The sequence below is a fragment of the Camelus ferus genome, chromosome 30 (assembly GCF_009834535.1).
Source record: "Camelus ferus isolate YT-003-E chromosome 30, BCGSAC_Cfer_1.0, whole genome shotgun sequence".
Lineage (NCBI taxonomy): Eukaryota > Metazoa > Chordata > Mammalia > Artiodactyla > Camelidae > Camelus > Camelus ferus.
In genome coordinates this window covers 19,145,628-19,159,233 of record NC_045725.1, presented here as the reverse complement: position 1 = coordinate 19,159,233, position 13,606 = coordinate 19,145,628, and the positions used below count along the sequence as shown (strand labels likewise).

General features: G+C 40.7%; 1 protein-coding gene across 1 annotated transcript; it reads right to left on the bottom strand.

Annotated features, from left to right (window-relative positions):
• Positions 1 to 398: 398 nt before the first annotated feature.
• Positions 399 to 13,249, bottom strand: LOC116660604. Its single transcript, XM_032470444.1, has 9 exons — positions 13,090 to 13,249; positions 10,601 to 10,831; positions 9,904 to 10,110; positions 8,412 to 8,642; positions 7,400 to 7,553; positions 5,930 to 6,039; positions 5,259 to 5,372; positions 3,809 to 3,955; positions 399 to 551 (listed from the first exon to the last, which is right to left on the bottom strand). The coding sequence occupies exons 1-9, from the start codon at positions 13,171 to 13,173 to the stop codon at positions 417 to 419; spliced, it is 1,413 nt and encodes a 470-aa protein (XP_032326335.1). The 5' UTR covers positions 13,174 to 13,249; the 3' UTR covers positions 399 to 416.
• Positions 13,250 to 13,606: the final 357 nt, after the last annotated feature.

Sequence of the window (13,606 nt, the reverse complement as noted above, 5' to 3'; positions counted from 1 at the left end):
CTCCCTACTTCCTTCCACAGCGATAAGTAACAAAAACACATGCACAGCGCTAAGTGTCACTGATGTGCATGAAAAGAATGGATTTTCATCTGGAATAACAAATTTGAAGTAACAAAAGAAAAATAAACAAATATGTACATGTATACTAAAATCCATACAAAAAAATATTGATTTAATTGATCAGATCTCCTCCATAGGAGAGGAAATCTGATAATCTGCACAGAGTACACTGAAATGTTCCCTTAGCATGAAGTGCCTTTAATCTTATCAGCTAAATGAGCCCATGGGGCTGCTTTGCACCTGCTTTCCCAATATCACTCTATAAAGAGCTCCAAGTTCGTGAGCCAAGTGGTCCTTCTTTAAAATCAATAATAACAAATGAAGAGGGAAGAATAGATATGAACTCATCAGCAAATCTACGGCAGGTTGATTGCCTGGTCCTCCTTGAATTTGGGGATCTTCTTAAATTCACTTTGCTTCTTGAAGAAAAGCTGGGCCAGGATGTGGTCTGCTGTAGCTTGGAGATAATCGTCCATGTCAAGGGTTTGCAACTGACAGTGGAGACCAAAAGAAGATGTGTTAGCACCGAATTACTCAGGTTTCTACAAAGATCTCACAGCCATCAAGGCATTTTCAAGACTGTAAGCACATGGCTGTGTGGCATTACAAGCTATGAAATCCTGCAAATGGTCCCCTTGTGTGCTTGACTTCTCTTGCCATGGGGAGCTCACTTTTTCGACTCTGAGGATAAGGAAAATCTGACTGATGGCTGGAGATGCTGAGGCATCTGAAGTGTTCTTTAGAAGGGACCTCCATCCCCATTGGGGGGGCAGTTCTCTTTAAAGAGGGAGCAAGACCTCTGTCTACCTGTAAGCAGGGACGAGTGACAAAAGGGCCTCTCAGAGCTCCACGCCCAAAGGCACATGATGGAGGCTAACCTGGCTGCCAGGTAAGTGGTCCTCCTGCCGCTCAGCCAGAGAGGGTCGTTAATCTCCACCTGTCTGCCCTGGCCATCCAGTCGGCTGGGTCTGACTCGTCTGTCTGTCCTTGTGCCCTCAATCACTGTCTTTCTGTCCTTCTCTCTCTCCCCTCACCTCTCTTCCTCAGCCAGCCTCTTTCAGTTTCTGCATGTATGTGTGGGTCTCTCACTGTCTGTTCCTCTCTCTCTGTGTGTCTGTGTGTGTCTCTGAGATTATCTGTCCCTGAATCTCTCTTTTGTCTCTTTGTGTGTGTGTGTCTCTGGGTCTGTCTGCCTTTCCGTGCCCTTCTGTGTACGGGTCTGTGTGTCTTTCCTTCTGTTTCTGTCGCTCTGTAGGTCTCTGTCTCTCTCTGTCCCTCTCTGTGTCTGTGTCTGTATGTCTCCTTCTATTTGTGTATTTCTGTGCTGTTTCTCTTTTTCTCTGTCTGTGTTGCTCTCTTCACAGATCTCTGTCTCTGTCTCTCTCTGTATGTCTCTATTTCTGTGTATGTCTCTGTGCATGTTCCTTTGCATCTATCTCTGTGTCACGGGGCATGTCTGTCTCTATCTGTGTCCCTGTCTCTCATTCTGTGTTTCTCTCTGGGCGTGTGTTCCTGTCTCTCAGCCTCTCTCTCTCCATCCTCTCTCCCTCCTCTTTCCCTTCATACACCTTATGTAAAACATATCCCCATTAGAAACACCCCCATTCCCCTCTGATGGGTTAGTGGGGGACTACCCACCCTCAAGGTACACATCAGATATTCCTGAGGCTGGGCGTAGAGGCAAAAAAAATTCCTCCAATCCAATCATTTCTTTCTTCCTTACTGGGGATCACTCTCTTAAATTGTTTCTTTTAATTAAAAAAAAAAAACCTCGTTATATTCTCTTTCTAAAAGATTTATACTCTCTAATTTGGGGCTTATATTTAATAATTTTCAATTGTTATTTTTATCCTTCTTTCATATTTTTAAATTTTAATTTGTTTGTATCAGCCTTTCATGTCACATTAATCTCTTCTTTTAGTTTTGGGGGAGTTTTTTTTTTAATTTTAACATATTTTTATTGAAGTACAGTCAGTTTACAATCTTGTGTCAATTTCTGGTACACAGCACAATACTTCAGTCACATAGGAACATATATAAATCCGTTCTCATATTCTTCTTCACCACAGGTTACTACAAGATATTGAATATGGTTCCCTGTGCTATACAGTGTAGACTTGTTGTTTATCTACTTTATATATATTATTATCTGCATATCTCAAACTCCCAATTTATCCCTTCCCGCCCTCTTCCCCATCTGGTAACCATAAGTTTGTTTTCAATGTCTGTGAGTCTGTTTCTTATTTATTTTACCTCCCATGTTTATTTTAATTCTTAACTTTTTACATTTGGAATATTTCTACACTTATATAAAATTTTTATTCTACTCATTTTTAAAATTCCCTCTTCTTAATCTTAACTTTTTAAACTCTAACTTGCTGTTTATAACAAGTTTTTTCTTCTTTTCCTTTTTGTATTGGATTTGATCTGATTTGGCTTTATGATTTATTCCTATAACAGCTATAGAGAATGGCAGTATCAGTGAGACCCACACCAAAAGTAGGAGACACTGGAATCCTTCTTCCCTCCAACAAAGTCTGTAGCTAGCTTTCCACTGTATCTCTTCCTCACAGAGCTCTCCCCACACCTCATCCTGGGTACCGCCAGGAAGGTTTGGAGACCCAGAGAAGCAGATTCTAGACTTTTCCAGGCTCCCTCAAAGAGGGAAAGTGTCATTATGAGAAATGAGCATCACCAAGCAGGACAGACCGGCCGTTGGGCGTAGGTCCTGTTGGTGATACTGCTGCCTTCATGCTGTGCTCTGCCCCAGAGATCTTGTTAGGCTTTCTTGTAGGAAGAAGCGTGGCCAAGAGAAATGTCTGTCTGCTCCTGGACTTGCCCCAGGCGCACCCAAACTGTTGAAATTCTCACCCAGTCTCAGAAGGAAACCCAGTCCTAAGGATTGCTTAAAAATCTAAATTCTACTATTTATTCTTGCTCTTCAAATACATTATTCCATCTAATCAAGGAACCCTGGGATGAATTTTTAAAAGCAAGCAACTACTTAGTAAATAATTGTTCATAATTTATGTTTCATAATACAGATCTTCATATACCAGATTTGCTTAAAGAATGATAGGAAGAAATGCCACCCCTACTCACTCAGTAGCATTGCTCAGTCATACTCAGTGTTACTTCAAGTCTCCTAAAGTTTCTTTTCGCATGCAAAAGACTCTGTTTTTCCTTTCTTTCTCCACTCTCTCTCTCTCTCTCCTTCATCTCTCCTCTCCCTCCCTCTCAATCTCTCTGCCAAGTAAATTCCAGAAGAATAAACTATGCTCACTCCCTCCTTGAGAGCTGCAAAGCTTCAAAAATCATGCTGTTTCCTTATGCCATAAGGTACACAAGGGCCCATCTCAACACAGGGAGGCCAATCCAATTCTAGGGCTGGATATTAGGAAAACCACCTTCCCATAGATACGAACCATATTCTCTAATCTCTGCTTGGTCGGTAATAGAAATGATTTCATGGATCTCTACATACTACTCTTTGGTCCTTTTTCTCAGTTGGTTGACAATTTGGGAAATTACAAGGGAATGTAATGTATTGGATCCCTTTATAACCAAGTGGAAAGATTATTTGATTCTCCTCTTCACACTTTGGTTCAGCCAGTTCATTCATTCATTCAACCATTCATTCAACACACGTGTACTGAGAGCCCCCTATGATCCAGACTCATCGCTTAGCAGGGTATTCTGCACATCACTGGCACTCAGCAATCTCTCTCAAGCTGGCTTATTCTCACACCTGGTCTTCAGTGCTGAAGGCAAGAATGAGAAGCAAGTCCTCATCGCATGTGCTCTTAATATAATGCTGGGTTCCAGTGGGGAAAAATACCACATCTCCAATGTGAATGTTAAACTCTGTGGTACCCTGAGTATTGATGATGCCAACCTAGGGAGGGGGAAAAAGAACTATGTTGAAGTTAAGCAAATAAAATCAAATACTCATTAAAGATAAGTATTCACAGTGAAGAACAGATAAATAAAAGCACGTGGTTATAAAGGGACTTCTTAGAGAGGACAAATAGTAGAAGAGAGAGGCAATCCTTCACATAACATCTCCTGTTTCTCAGACATAGTCCGACAAAAATTCCACTATTTAAGTAAGTGTACCTCAAAATGCATTAGTGAGCTGCAGAACATCAAGCAAAAAGAGCATTAATCGCCATGTTCTGATTAAGAGTTATAAACTATGTTCCCTAGTCAGGCAGAAGATTTAAATTTCAGTGTTTTACTACCCCCGTGCCCTCCTTTCTGCTTGCTTGGGAAAATCCAGCCTTCTGGGAAAGCAGCGTCCTAATGGTCTTCCATTAACAGGGTTAGAGACTAAATGCGCATACAGACGCACACACATGAGCACACAAGCACACCAAAAATAAAATCTGACCCTTGAAATAAAATTTGTGAAAGATTCCAATGCCCTTTTCCAACTTTTTAAAGCTTTCACCTCTTAAAAACATAAAATGAAGCTATTTGCTTAGGATGACTTACTTAGGTGAATATCAGTCTGGTCTGGCTCTTTCTGTCAAGACTGAGACAGGTACAAGCCAGAGATGCCCATTTTACCTGTACATTTCCCCAGGGAGCCCTATGAAAGTCCAGAGAGACTACTGTCAAGTCACCACAGTAACATGCTACTTAGTGTGGCTTTTCTTAAGGTAACCATATGATTGATCACCCAAACCAGGACCCTCTGAAGAGTCAGAGGAATACTATTAATAATTTCACCAAGATGACAAGTATACATCAGGAGGATCCTGGATAAGTGGGGATGTATGGCCACCCTACTGACATCCCACACCTTCCCAGCCACCCCCACTCACATTACACTGAGAGGCAAAGAGCCAATGTCATTGTCGTCAAAGGGGAGCACATTAAACACTTGCATTATCTGAGGATGTGAAACTCCGAAAATGTAAGCAGGTATTTAAGCCCCTCCACCGTAAGTGATAAAACCCTTTATCAGTCCTGAAATGTTCTTAGCCTCTTCTCATGCTCAGAGCAAATTTGGAAGCTACCTTGCAGGGCCCGCCTGGTGTCCTCTGTGGAAACTGTACCCAGAAAGTCATTAGCACCGAGTCCTATCTAGTATGTTACCAACAGCTGATCCAAAACAAAGAAATATCTCCTGTTTGTTTCTTTCTGCACTGAAAAGGAAAGTTCAGGGGGAAAAAAAAGGTTCACAGAAAAATTACCTGTGCACATCCGCTTATTACATATCCCATTTCATTTGCATTAAAATGAAAATGTGGCTGTCGTAATCCATTGTTATAAATTCTGAGGGTACTCAAAGAGAGGGCATTTTGATGCTTGAAAAAGAAAAAGAATGAAATCCAGTTATTTAGCCAACATCCTACTCAGCAACTTAACAACTCATATAATCATAATAGTAACTAATATTTATGAAGCTCTAACTGAGAATGTGCAATTTTTATGTCCTTTACATTTACTATGTCACTTGTTCCTTATAGCAATCTTTTAAAGTTTCTATTGCCCTTATAAAACGAGAGGAAAATCTAAGTATTTACCTAGGGTCACACAGTGGTAGAACTGGGATCTGAATCAGGGAATTTGATGCCATAGCTGTGCTCTTAGTTATTATGCAATACAGATTGTTGGGCATTTAACACAAATGGAAAGAGACATCTTACAAGCATCTGGTCTCTGTATAAACATAACCATTCATGCCAAGAAGTTAAGATCCCAAATCCACACTGAGGTCTCCATTAGTAGTTTACACTGATCAGATCAATGTGATTTGAGCTAGTGTTTGGCTCTTTTCCTTTTGTCCGAAAGAACACTGAATACAATCTAAATCCCATATTTCACCCATCTTAATGATCATCAAATCATTTTTCTCAATTACCTGATTCAGGAATTCACTAAAAATTTTTTCATTGTTGCTCAGTTCACTTCTGTTTTTCCAATATTGTGCCAGTTGGATTACTCCTCCTGGAAATTGATATTCTTTTGAACCTGAGTCAGATGAAGTTTAAGAAACAAAATAAGACAGAATACTCAAAATGTTACTACAAAAGGAGAGTCAAATGCAGTCCCAGTAACATACGTCAAGTCTTCTCTAGTCAGACACAGTCTATGTGATAGGAACTGCTAACCCAGATCCTATATGCCCCCAACATATTGACCTGATACAGTCAGATACTATCTCACCTTTCCAATATCTCTCAAAATTTCTAACACATAGTGACCTCTTTCTGTTAAGATAGACTGTTCAACTCAGGGGACCTGGCTAGAAAACTTGAGAGTCATCCCAAATACCAATCTCTACCTCACCCCTCAAGTCAGTCAAATAAGTCCTGTCAGCCCTGCCTCTTTAAATTCTCTGCTTTGCAGCAATTTTCTCCCTCTGACAACTATCATGGTGCAGGCCACCATCATCCCCTACTTGAGGGACTGCAAGAGCCCCCTGACTCATCTCCCTGCCTCTCATCTTGCCCCTCCCAATCATTCTCCACAATTCAGCTGATTTGGTCATCACTTCAAAAAAGCAAAACGAACACTAACTCAGAAAGATATCTGCACCCCATGTTTCTTGCAGCATCATTTACAATAGCCAAGATATGGAAACAACTGAAGTGTCCAAGCTCATAGATATAGAGAGCAGAATGGTGGCTGCCAGAAGCAGGGGCTGGGGGTGGTTGAAGTGGGTGAAGGGAGTCAAAAGGTATAAACTTTCAGTTACAAAGTAAATAAGCCAAGGGGATGTAATGTCCAGCAAGGTGGCTATAGTTAATAATACAGTATTGCACACTTGGAAGTTGCTAAGAGGGTAGACAGTATAAGTTTGAAAGGAAATTTGTAACTGTGTATGGTGATGGATGTTAACTAGGCTTATTTTGGTGATCATTTCACAATATACACAAATATCAAATCATTGTTATACCCCTGAAACTAATATAATGTTGTATGTCAATTATACCTTAATAAAATAAATTAATGAAATGATATAAATAAATAAATAACTTCATTATATCACTCTCCTATATAAACCCCTTAGTTGCTCCTCTTTTCCATCTGGATAAAGTATAAACTTATTAGCATGGCTGCATAATTGGACCCTCCTCTCTTATCCACTTCTCCTACAGCACCTCCAGCCCCATCATACCCCTCACACTCTGAAATCTTTCACATTCTCTTTTGCTTCCAGGCCTTTTTTGACATTTCCTTCTCTGTTGAGAAATACGGGGGTTTTTTCCAAATTTCCCTTGACTGTGATGCACCATAAAAAAACAGGTTTCATCTCAATCCAATACACCTATATAATCACATTTATTAATACTTAACTAAAAACGCTTCACAAATTAACGTACTATACCTTTCAGGTCATAAAAGTATCTCCACACGAGGCTATCCGCAGACTGTACGTAAGTAGCATTGACAACCAGTTCTGCCAAGTTGGGAGGAAGGTTGACCCCCTGGTCCTCTTTTTGCTTATGGAATGTTCTAATGAAATTAATTCCACCTTCAGGCTGAAATGCATAAGAGACCATATATCTGTGAAACGTTCTGCAAATTGTAACAATACAAGGGTAAGTAGCTGAGGACAGGGTAGCATTGGTACCAGTGTGGTTTTCAGTGGTCCAGTCAGAAGAGCTGACCTCAGTGAGCCTAAGACTTGTGATATTTATGAAAAATTTCTGAATTTTCAATATATTGGTGTTGGAATTTTGTGGTCAATATAAACTCCTGCAAAAATATGCACTGTTTCCCACACTTATCAATACCCTTACTTATGACTCATTTCTGTTACTTCTCCTTATAACATTAGAGCAGGATTGCTGCAAAGTAAATCTCAGTTTCTAAATTTACCAGAACCCCTTCCCATTGTATGGGCCGTCACCAATTCTGATCACCATTTGCATCGTCAGCATCCACATCATACCCTCTCTATACCCAGCATGATGAGCAGTCCCTCCAGGGACAGTATAACTACATAAAGGGATGAAAAATACCTATTTCTCAGGACAAGTGTGGGATCCTCTGCATTAGATTAAGAAAACGCAATTACATTTTGAGTAGCAAAATTTTCCTTGGTGAGCTTATGGCTTTTCAAAGATGAAAATTATAGTAATTTTTATTAATTATATCATAACCACTGAACCAATTCATTACAGTTTCCTACAGAAGTCCTTCATAAAGGAAAACAAAGAGCAATTCAATTTCAACGAGTTTTATGTCTTTAGTAGAAACACGGGGTATGTTCTTGAGCTCATTACCCAATTGTTACCTTGTTGACTGCCACCCTAGAACTCGAATACCCATGCCCTCTTTGTACCTATGTAATGCATACCCTCATGGTGGGATCTGTTCTTAGCAGTGGTACAGACCTTAAGTGACCTGGAAGCAATGTCCTCAGGTGTGGAAAAAAATACATCATCAACATCCAGGGTCTGAAGTTCATCATGTGTGGAAAAGAAGAGCAAGAAAAAGCAGTCTTCATTCCCCACATTCTTTATCCAATGTACTGTGTTTTTAGGGAAGAAGATCACTTGGCCGGCCGTAACATTGTACGTGGTAACTACACCACCATCATCAACCACCCCAATCCATGCCGTCCCCTGAAACATAAACAGAAGGGCACAACCAACATTACTTTAGAGCAATGTTTCTCAACCTCTTTTCCTTACCTCCCTTCTAAGGTACCAAATTAGACTTTTTTTTTCTAATCACTACCCTATGAAATATTAACGGTACACATGTACTGTAGACCTGTATACTGTGTACACATATTGCTTATGTACTATATGTACATCTATAATTTACACACAAAAAGAGTAATGTTTTTTAAACTCTAAGAACCATTTCTCATCCCCTTTGGGGCGATACCACCCTCATTGAGCATTTAGAGTTCTAAGTTCACGCTAGTTTGAAAAGACTGCAGGCACATGTGTGTGTTCATAGGGGCTCACATAGATATGCATGTGTGCGCATGTGTGTGTTTGTGTGTGTATGCATACAGGTGAATTGTATTTTCCAGGTGAGAAAAAGTCTGCATACAGTTTTAACAGTGATAACAATGCTAATAACATAGTGCTTTTACTGTGTGTCCAGGTTTTCTTCTAAGAAAGGTTTAATCTCATATAGATAAGATTCTCTCTCTCTTCCTGTCATAAATTCTAACTTTGAATGAATTGTCCAAGTACAAAAAAAGGAGTTTTATTACCAACAACAGAAACATGTCACCAAAACAACTGGCTGATCTATTCACAAGATCACCAGGATAAGACCAGACCCTGAAAGTTCTATGAGAGCTTAGTCACTGCCACTTCCCCAGTGTCTGAAATACAGAAGCTAACCCATAAATACGTTTCAGAATTAATGAATTATTTGAAATTCAAGTAAGTACACTCATTTCACTGCCAGCTCTATTTCACTTGACTTCCAGAGAATTCTGAAAGGTCTAAATCACAAAAGGGCATTCAATTGGCCTGAGCTCAGGGACTCCAGGCTGAACATTAGTGAACTAGTTTGTTATTCCAGTCACTGCTATTTCCCTTAGAGGGAAACTATAGTCTCTTTGATCATTAGATCAGAGCTACCAGTTTTAGCTTTGGCTCAAAGGATGGAACAGTGATCTTGGTTTAACAATGTATGAAAAATGATTTCATACTGAAGAAAGAAGTTCAAAGTGTTGCCAAGAATAATTAAAACAAACAGGTTAACGCTTCAAGGCACTGCTAACTAATCTAATTGAGTACACAGCTAAAGCCTGGATGCTGTCTGTCACTTGGTTAAGGAGATTTTGCAACAACTAAAATAACAGCCTAAGGACCCACAGCATAAATGCTTAAGTGCAGAATGTGGGCAGACTGGTTATACCTGAGCAAGATAGCCGTGTTCATTAGCATTGAAGTGCCAGTGAGGGGCCCGGAGGCCATTGCTTTTTATTCTCAGGGTCCCCAGAGTCATCTGTGACCTCTGTCTGTTCAAGCTGCTGCCAAAGGCCTCTTCTTCAATGCTGACATAGTCTTTGACGTTGTTCCTGTACCGGGCCCACTGGATTGCACCACCAGGGAACTCAAACACCTGCAAAGTCAGAAGCAAACCGTCAGCACTGGAGGCCATCTCCTGAGGAACATGAGGCCACCATGGCCTACAGAGTAAGAGGGAGGCACAAGAGAAAAGGCAACGGTGGTGGGGTGAATACTGGAGTCTCAAAAAGGAAGAGGAACTTGGTCTGCAAGACTCACAGTAGGACGTGCAGTGCTGTCAGCCCGTTAGACATAAAAATGAACACCTATCCTGGCAAGAGAATAGAAGGCTTTCCACTTGTCCATCTGCACGTCTCCCCTCCAGCGAAACATAGAACTATCTACTAAAGGAAAACTCTTCCTGGAGCCAACATCAACCCAATGTTCCCCTTTCTCAGTGCCTCACCTCCCTTCATCCTGATGGCCCACAGCTGCTTCCTTCCAGTAAGGAGAGAATCAGGCTTAGTAAACAAGCAATAGAAACTTTGTTTTGAAATCACCATTTAGAATAGAGGATTCTTTTTCCCAGTATGAGCAATCCATACCTTGGACTTAGGTAAATGATTAAGAAACTGGAATTTTGTATCAACCGCCTTTTGCACCACAGGAATCGTTGCTGTCTGCAGGGCTTCCAATCCTAAATGAACTTCTGAATGGGGCTGAGAGTGGTTAACATAAACCAAGGAGAGAATCAGTACTCCTACTGCTGTGGTAATGGTGCAGGCCAAGAGACACACCAGGAAAATTCTCATCAGTGACCACTGCCTCTTCTTTTCCTAGGAGAAATTACGAAGCCATTATTCTCTATTCGTGATGCATTAGAAACATTGCCTCCTTTCTCAATTTGATTTATTTTCTTTTTTATTTAAAAAAAATGCATTTGTGGGATAAATATACTGAGTAAAATAAGACATGTGTAAATAAATACACACACACATGCACTCACTGTATGGTCAGGCTGCATAAGATGGCTGCTCTCACACTCTCTGTACATCCCCTGCCCCACCTGCCTCACCCTTACCTTATGCATATGATCACCTCCCCTTCCTAAACGGAAAGTTTAATCAGTAACTATCCGCATGACTGGCCCAACTCCTGGCTAAGGATTGTTCCAGCCCTCAGACCAGAACAGCTCCAATATGTTCAGTTATCAACAGGCAAGAGTGGCCCCAGCAACGGTTGCTAACCCAAAGAGCTGTGGGGGCGCGCATTTCAACAGTTCCCTCTCCCTGCTCCCAACTGCGGCAACCAAGGAGCCTTTCTAATGTCCTGTCCCCTATAAATGATAGCCTCCTCCTCCCTGGGTAGGGAAGACTGCCGTCGTGTCCCGCCTGCCCTCAGCCATACGCGGTGGGGTGGCACCCCAGAACCTATGCCTCTGACTTCTAAGATTCCCTGTCCCTTAAATCATTGACACCTCTGTCCCTGACTCTGGGTTCTTTCTTCCATCTGGTGGCTGAGCAACTGCAAGGACTGCAGGACTGTAGGGCGCAGCCCAATACTCACACACACTCCATATGCCTACAGCTGACATCAATGGAACAAAGATAAAAATAAACAAACACTTTTGGTTCCAGAATGTACAAATGCATTTCATGTACAGGTACATGCATGGGAATCAGAACATCAGTAATCAACGGGCCTGACAGGTCTCTCTCTATCCCTCCCCTTTCATTGAAATAGCTTCATTAAATTCCCTTCCTTCCCTACACTACCTATGTAAGCTACTAACCCATCTACCAAGTCACAACATTTCCACGTATTTCTGTTACTATTTCCTGGTTTCACACCACAGATATACACTAAAAACAACAGTATTATTTCTCTGAGTTACAATCCACATTACTGAAAGCTGCCAAGAAAATACACACCCTAACCTGCCCTATTTCTCTGACCACTACAGTGATACTCATAAGCAATGACGTCAAGGACTCCTTTTCCACTGCTGTCTGAGTCCCTGGCCTTTCTCTCTGAGTAAGTGTGTCTTTGATCACTAGTAAATCTAACATAGACACTCCCGCTTTAACATTCTTGAATGTTCAAAAGAACACAAATAACAAGTGTTCCAAGGATGTGGAGAAAAGGGAACCCTTGCACACTGTTGGTGGGAATGTAAATTGGTGCAGCCACTGTAGAAAACAGGATGGAGGTTTCTCAAAAAAGTAAAAATAGAACTACCATATGATCCAGCAATTCCACTCCTGGGTACACATCCAAAAAAAAAAAATTCCCACTAATTTGAAAAGATAGATGCCCCTCAATGTTCATAGCAGCGTTATTTACAATTGCCAAGATATGGAAGCAAACTAAATGTCCATTAACAGACAAAAGGATAAAAAAAAGATGGGGGGGGTGGGTTGCATACACACACACATACACACACACAATGGACTTGGAGGGCACTACGCTAAGTGAAATAAGTTATACAGAGAAAGACAAATACTGTCTGATATCACTTACATGTGGAATCTGAAAAATACAACAAACTAATATATAAAATTTTAAAAGACTCACAGATTTAGGGAACAAACTAGTAGTTGCCAGTGGGTGGGGGGCAATGTCGGGGTTGGGGAGTGGGAGGTACAAACTACTGGGTGTAAGACAGGTCACAAGGATATATTGTACACCATGGGGAATACAGCCAATGTTTTGTAATAACTGTAAATGGAGTATAACCTTTAAAAATTGTATGAAAAATTAAAAATTAAAATAATTCTTAAATGGTATATTTTGAATAGCATAATCACTCATCAACATGTTCAGTTTAACATTGCATGAGGGTATTATATTGAAAAATAAATAACGCATTAATGCCATAAGCCACAATTCATAGACAATTGGGCCATTAAACAGCTAAAGGAGTGAAGAGTTCATGAGAGAGAAGGCAAGTGGGGAAACACTCAGAACAGGAGATTCTACTCTGACGAGGATCACCTGAAGAGAGCTGGTCTAGAGAGCAGCTGTTTCCTGAGCTCTGCATCCAGGTTTTGGGGGGAACTGATCTCAAGATGAGAATCCCCATTTACATTCTTACCATTCGGGAGGTGGCGTTCATCTTCCCTGCAGACACAGCATTCTGCTTTGCATCTTCATGCATTTCAAATGCTAAGTTGTCCATTGGCAAAGAGGGGCAAGCAATTCACTGAAAGTGAAAAAGTAGGGAGGGATGTAGCTTTAGCAGGAGAGATCCCTGAGAGAAGAATGACACTTCTCAAACAAGGGAGTACTTATATAGAGCTGCAAGTTAAGGAAAGGAAATAAGGAAGCTGTTTCTTAAGCAATAATCTTGATTTAAAAAAAAAAAAAACAAACCCTAGAAAGAACTGCCAAATTAGAGGCCAATAAAACATTCATTTTGGTCTCCAGCTCCTTGCTCACTGATGACACATACACAGATAATAACAACTATACCTAATATTTATTTCCTTCCCTAAGTACAAGGTACTATACTAAGTGCTTTACATACATTGTGTGATTTATCCTACAGCAATCCTGTCAGGTACTGGGACAATTACTCTCATTTTGTAGCTTAAGAAACTGAGCCATGAAGA